At 45.0% G+C, this 6,336-nt stretch overlaps 1 protein-coding gene across 1 annotated transcript; it reads left to right on the forward strand.

Annotated features, from left to right (window-relative positions):
• Positions 1 to 1,018: 1,018 nt before the first annotated feature.
• On the forward strand, positions 1,019 to 5,329 carry LOC119160841 (sulfotransferase ssu-1). Its single transcript, XM_037413096.2, has one exon. It carries the CDS (start codon positions 1,244 to 1,246, stop codon positions 2,132 to 2,134), a length of 891 nt encoding a protein of 296 aa, XP_037268993.1. The 5' UTR covers positions 1,019 to 1,243; the 3' UTR covers positions 2,135 to 5,329.
• Positions 5,330 to 6,336: the final 1,007 nt, after the last annotated feature.

Below are 6,336 nucleotides of genomic sequence, written 5' to 3' on the forward strand. Positions count from 1 at the left end.
TCTTTTTGGCCTACCTTCATTTCTCGGGCGCTTGTTTTCTTTGAGTCCTTGTATATTGTTTGGGGCTATAATTTACAGTGTCGTTTCTGTCACACCTACAAGTACCATAATATTTCAACATCACAAGGCAGTATTTTTTTATGGCAAATATTTTTAGAAACTATACGTAAAAATGGTGGCAATACATCGATTATGGCTTCCATGAAACCTTGAACGCAACAACAGTTGGCTAAATACTTTTGAGAATCACACAGTCTTATGTAAGTACTGCCACAAGTGCAGGTAGGTGTCGGATACTTTTTGAAATATTCCGATCACCCTTGAGGGTGTCAAACAGAGAACAGCGCAGAATGTACATGTGACACCTATAGGCGGATGATCAATACTTACTTAGGCACTGCAATACTTACTTAGGTATTGACTACGTTGAGCGCAAAATTTGTAGCTAAAAGAATTGAAGTGAAGCATGCGTGTATGCACACTGGTAATATCCTGCCGAAATGCAGCAGCCCCCTTGCTGTAGCGCTGACAGTCGCAAATATTTAAGCCCGCACCCGTCCAGACAGCTTAGCTGGCAAGATATCGTGCTTTGAGCTTGGAGAGCCGCTCCAGTTTCTTCTCCAAGCAGCAGAAATGCAGCAACAACCATGTAAAATAAATATGTGTTCACGTTAAACAAACTTACACAAACTTAATTTAGGGCCCCCGACAACGGTGTCGCCCATACTGCAGCTTTCTTTTCATACGTAAAGCTCGGGAATTAAGAAAACGCACGAACATATCAAAGGAAGCTGTAAATGAGAGCTGCAATACAAGCGTCACGACGTAAAACATTTCATTACCCTTCTGTCACGTCTGCGAAGCCACACAACCTTGAGCGTCACGCGCTGCAGCGACGACTAGCGATGCGTATGCAACAAACGCGCCCACAGTTTCTTGTCAGCGCTAATAGATGGCGCTTAAGGTTGCGCTAAAGCAACTGCGTTTTTGATTTTGGCGATGCCTTGGAAGGCAAGCAACGCATTGCACCCCCTCTCCGCTATCGCCAACTGGGCCTCCGACGGGAAGTGTCTTCATTGCTGCAATTAGAGACGGCGTCCACACAGATCCGCTTGTCTCTCGTCTCGCAAGGCCGTGTCGAGAGTCAGGGTAGACATAATATCAGGCGCTCGCCGAAGAGGCAGCGCGCGGCAGTACCGATAAGCAAACGCCGTAAGAAAGGAAACATTCCTGCTTAGCTATAATGGAGAATCGACGACCAACGTATAAGCGTCACGATGCCACGGGCTGGGTCTTCCCTCGAGACGGTTTCGACTGGTCAGAGTTTGAAGCTGCCTGCAACTTCAAGCCCCGCTCCAGCGATATACTGCTCATGACGTACCCCAAGTCAGGCACCACGTGGGTTCAATACATGCTCTACCTGCTCGTCCACGACATGAAACCAGTGCCTCCGGGACGCCGACTCGACAGCTTCGCTCCCTTCCTGGAGAAAGGGGGCCTCCAACTGCTTGACTCTTTGGAGCGTTCGCCGAGGCCCATCAAAACGCACCTTTCTTTTGACGTGATGCCCTGGCGCTCCGAGCCCCGTTACGTCTGCGTTCTGCGAAATCCAAAGGACGTGTGCGTGTCCCTCTATCACCATGTACGCGGCTTTGAAAAGTACTATCACTTCACAGACGGCAGCTTCGACGACTTCTTTGAGGCCTTCATAGAAGGAGAAGTGGACTCTGCCGACTATCATGACCACCTGTTATCACTTTGGCGACATCGGGACAAGGAGAACGTGCTTTTGCTCACTTACGAAAACTTGATGGAGCGCACCCTTCAAGAGGTCGGAAAACTCGTAGAACATGTGAGGCCGTGCTTTCCCAGTGACTGGAAGTCTCCAGACATGGGCTCACTCGTTGCCGCAGCAAGCTTCGACGCTATGAAAGCGCAACGCCCCGAGCAGTGGGCCAGTACCAGACCGGAGAACATGCCCGGTTTTATCCGCCGCGGTCGAGTGGGTGACTGGCGCAACTATCTCACTGAAGACCAGAACGAGAGACTGGAGAGCAAGTTCGCACGCAAGATCAATGGATCCGGCGCCGAGCTCCTCTGGCCTAAGGAGATGAAGGGGCCCACGAGCGTGTGATGCGGTTACAGCGGCATGAAAGTGTGTATCCGAACGTATAGTTGTCCAAGCTTGAGAGAACTATGTGCATTTGACATAAGCGCTTTAATGCATTACGCGCCTTGTTCTCCCATTAGAGTTGTTTCTCTTTAGTAACTATTGCGATTATGTGCGGCTTGTGGTGACGGAAGTGTTCTTGCACATAGTTTTCTGAATATAGTAAAAACCCGTGAATTCAAACTCACCTAATTCGAACTTTCCATTATATCAAGCTGATGTCCTGGCTCCAACACAGGTATATGTTCCGGCACAGCCCTATTGGGGAACATTCCGGATAATTCGAACAAACTGGTATTCATTACGCTTAATTCGAACTGGGAGTCACAGGTTTTGATCGTGGCATGCAGAAGTCAGCTCAGAGTTACCACGGTATGTGGTAAAACCAAATCAAACTAAATAAACTAGAGATGCAAAACGATGAACAGCACCATTTCTCAGCAAATGTAATTTCTGACGCTGCGTCAGAGTTTTAGTACAAGCCAAAGATACAAACGACGCTTAGGGTGTCGCGACGGGATAAGCACTAGCTAATAGAAACTATTGATTGTTGTTGTCTAATTAACCCTATTCTGGTCCAAATAAGATACAGGGGATACCCCGATGACTTTTAATTTTGTCTGCGTTATCTCTACCGTAGAAATAAACGTATGCTGTAGTATAAACAGCGTCATATATTGCAAAACTCACTTGAGTGCATGCCGGTGCTTGTTTCTGGCGTATCATTGCCTGATCAAATATTGCTGCTCACTGTGAAACGCTCAATGAACTTAATCAACGAAATCACATGTGATTTTGTTTATTTATTTATTTACAAGTACTGCTGTCCCATGCCTGGGACATTGCAGGAAGAGGCATGGGACAGCAGTACTTGTAAATTAACGTGTAGTAGCGTATAGTTTGCGATATCGAATCTAGAGGTAGCTTATTTGGGTTCTGGCCGTGGAGTTCAGTGCAATGTTAGTACATTTTAGCGAATGCCCCCTAAATCATACTCAGCTTATTTCGAACCATTCTTTAGTGTCCCTTAAGTTTAAATTAACGCACTCTCACTGTATTAGACCCACAGTCGGCTTTCCATCCGGTTTACCACTAAAGTTATTTATGCTCTGAGTGCCTAGCGAATGTACGCGAAGTGTTTGTGAAGTATTACACTGTGTCACAGCTCCCACTTGCCTGCTGTTATACAAAAACCGCATTTTCGCTTCGTATATGCTTCTCAGCACTAGTCATTTCATACATATGTGAAGTAAGACCAAAAGATAACCCACGTGGTATATCTACATCTTAAAAACGCGCGAAGTGTGACAGAAAACAAAGACGGAGGGAATGTGTTGTCGCTCTCTCTCTCTCTCTCTGAACCTGTCATAGTTCGCGCTTGAAGTTTCTGAGATTTATATTTCGATCTTCCAAGATGGCGGAAACTCGGCGTTAGTCATGTTTTGGCTGCATCGTCAAGGTTGGATGTGTTAGCGCACGGTACGTAGAGGGAAAGGGAAGGTGCGGGAAACATGACTTTATGACTTTGCCGCAATGTATACCTAAAGCAGTAGCGTACTTTTGCTTTGTTCTTTGTTGAAAATATACTATTGGGAAAATTCAATTTCATCTAGGACTGCCGGTATTTTTCAATTTATTTTTCTGAGAAACTTCGCCAATGCACGAGTTCGTGCGTTAAAGGGTGCATGGTGATTATCGCCTATCTCGTGAATCGCGAAAACGGGGTAAAACACTGATCGCTGTAGTTTATGTACATACCCCATGATCAGTGTAGCAACGTGTATATATATATATATATATATATATATATATTATACACTCACAACGAACAAACCTCTGCTTAACTTACAGCACAAATTTCCCCAATGTAAACAAAATCTTTAAACGACATTACAACATTCTGGAACGAAGTGAACGTCTGAAACACGCATTCCCATCCGCTCCTGGGGTCGTTTACCGACGACCACGCAACCTCAGACACACACTTGTTCACTCTCAAATCAATACCTCACCCCCTAATAATTCAGGCAAACCTTGTTTAAAGTCACGATGTCTTGTATGTAAAGCGATGCGAGAAACAAACACAAGAACCAGCACACAATCGAAGTTTTATATTAACATACGAGGAAACCTAACATGCAATTCCTCTAATGTGGTATACCTACTCGAATGCAACGTGTGCAGTATGCAGTACATCGGACAAACAGAAACATCATTTAGGATTCGCTTCAATAATCACAGAGCCCATGCGAAATAGCCCCAAACCTACCCCTATCAAAGCATCTCAATCTTCCCGACCATGCATTCGACAAACTATCAGTAACGTCTTAGAGACGGGATTTAAATCAAACCGAGAACGTTAACAACGAGAGTCATACCTTATCCACCGATTTAACACCCTCAGGAATAAATGAGAATCTGGGTATACAATTGCAGCAATTAAAGTATTAGAAAACAATAATGGCAATAATGAAAAAATAAATGAGTGCACGGCACTGCATGCAGCTGTGAAAGACACTGGACAACTCAAAATAATTTCTAGTGTAGCCACTCGTCTTAAGTGCAGCTGTCGCCTGTTTCTGGTTTTACCTCACTATCCAATCAATTGTGCCAAAAATCCCCACAGCAACCCTGTGCACAGACGGGAGGCCCCTATTGAACGCGTAATCCAGAAGCGGGCAAGAATTGTCATTGCACCCGCTCGCCCGCCTTTGCGGTAATACGCGGCGCCCCTCTTTCTACGACGAGATGTCGACGGGGCGCTTAGTAGTTAAAGGCTTAAACTTCCTAAGAAGCTCTCTTTCCTCTACACCGAACCGCCAGAGCCAGGAGGTGCCATCTGGTCGGGAACACTGAGTTAGTGAAAGGAAGGATACACAGACCGCAGACATCCTAAAGGTAAAAAGGAGAAAAGGGAGAGCGATATAGGGGATGGAAGAATGAAAGGGGCGCCCGGGCAAGTCCACCTTATATTCTTTTTTTTCTTTTTTTCTTTTTCATTTTTTCTTCTTTTTTTCTTTTCCTTTTCGTGCTCTTTCTCTCTCTCTCCCTCTGATTTAAGATTGTATAAAGCTGACCACCAACTAACTGAACCCTAAATCCTCATGAAGACCAGACTTTACGCCGAAACGTCGAAATAAACCACGTTATGACCGCTCACGGAGGATCTACTTGACTCTTTCCAACGCTACGGCTAGTCAACCACCACGCAACCACCATATATATATATATATATATATATATATATATATATATATATATATATATATATATATATATATATATATATATCTTATTCGCCCCTATTAGCCACCCTGGTGCAATACCTGGCCACAACCTCCCATGACTACCGTAATCAACCCTTCGCCCTTAGTCCCAAAGGTTACGAAGCAACTGTCCAAGGCGGCGGTCAGACCTGCGACACGGTGGAGGCTGTTCAGATTCCCTGAGTCCGGGCACGCTGCCATTGGAATCTTAGCTTGGATACGTTCAACGCTAGAACGCTATCGAGTGAGGATAGTCTAGCTGTGCTATTCGATGAATTAGAGGGTGCTAAATGAGATCTGATAGGACTCAGTGAAGTTAGGAAGACAAGTGAGGCTTATATAGTGATGAAGAACGAAGACGTCCCCTGCTATCATGGATTAGTTGAGAGAAAGGGACTGGGCTGGGGTTTCTTATACACAAGAATTTCCTGGGCAACACAGCAGAATAGTATAGCATCAGTAAGAGGTTGGCGAGTATCATAATTAAGTTTACTTGTTCTCGAATACGTTGTCGTGAGTGAATGAATAAGCACTTCATGGCACCTGTTGCGTATGCTGTTGTTTTCGCCGTCGTTATGATGACTGAATCGCCAAGCACTTCATGGCAGCTTGATGGCACGTCCAACTGCTCGGTACCGGACGTCAACACTATTAGCCATTATGTCGTGTGAAGTCACCAGAACTGACACTGCGGCCTGACGTCACGTTTGTGTCAACAACGGCTGCTCCGTGCGAAAATAATTTCTGTATCTAAATTATTTATCTAATTAGCAATTACTTAGCATCATACTTGCTCAGAGCGCCCTCCTAATATACAAGGTTCATATAACGGTGCAGCTTTCAAACTTAGTTGCAGCAATCCTGGTGATGTGCCATGGTATAAACGTTGCCGAAAACGTT

This window comes from Rhipicephalus microplus, chromosome X (genome assembly GCF_043290135.1).
Source record: "Rhipicephalus microplus isolate Deutch F79 chromosome X, USDA_Rmic, whole genome shotgun sequence".
Classification (NCBI taxonomy): domain Eukaryota; kingdom Metazoa; phylum Arthropoda; class Arachnida; order Ixodida; family Ixodidae; genus Rhipicephalus; species Rhipicephalus microplus.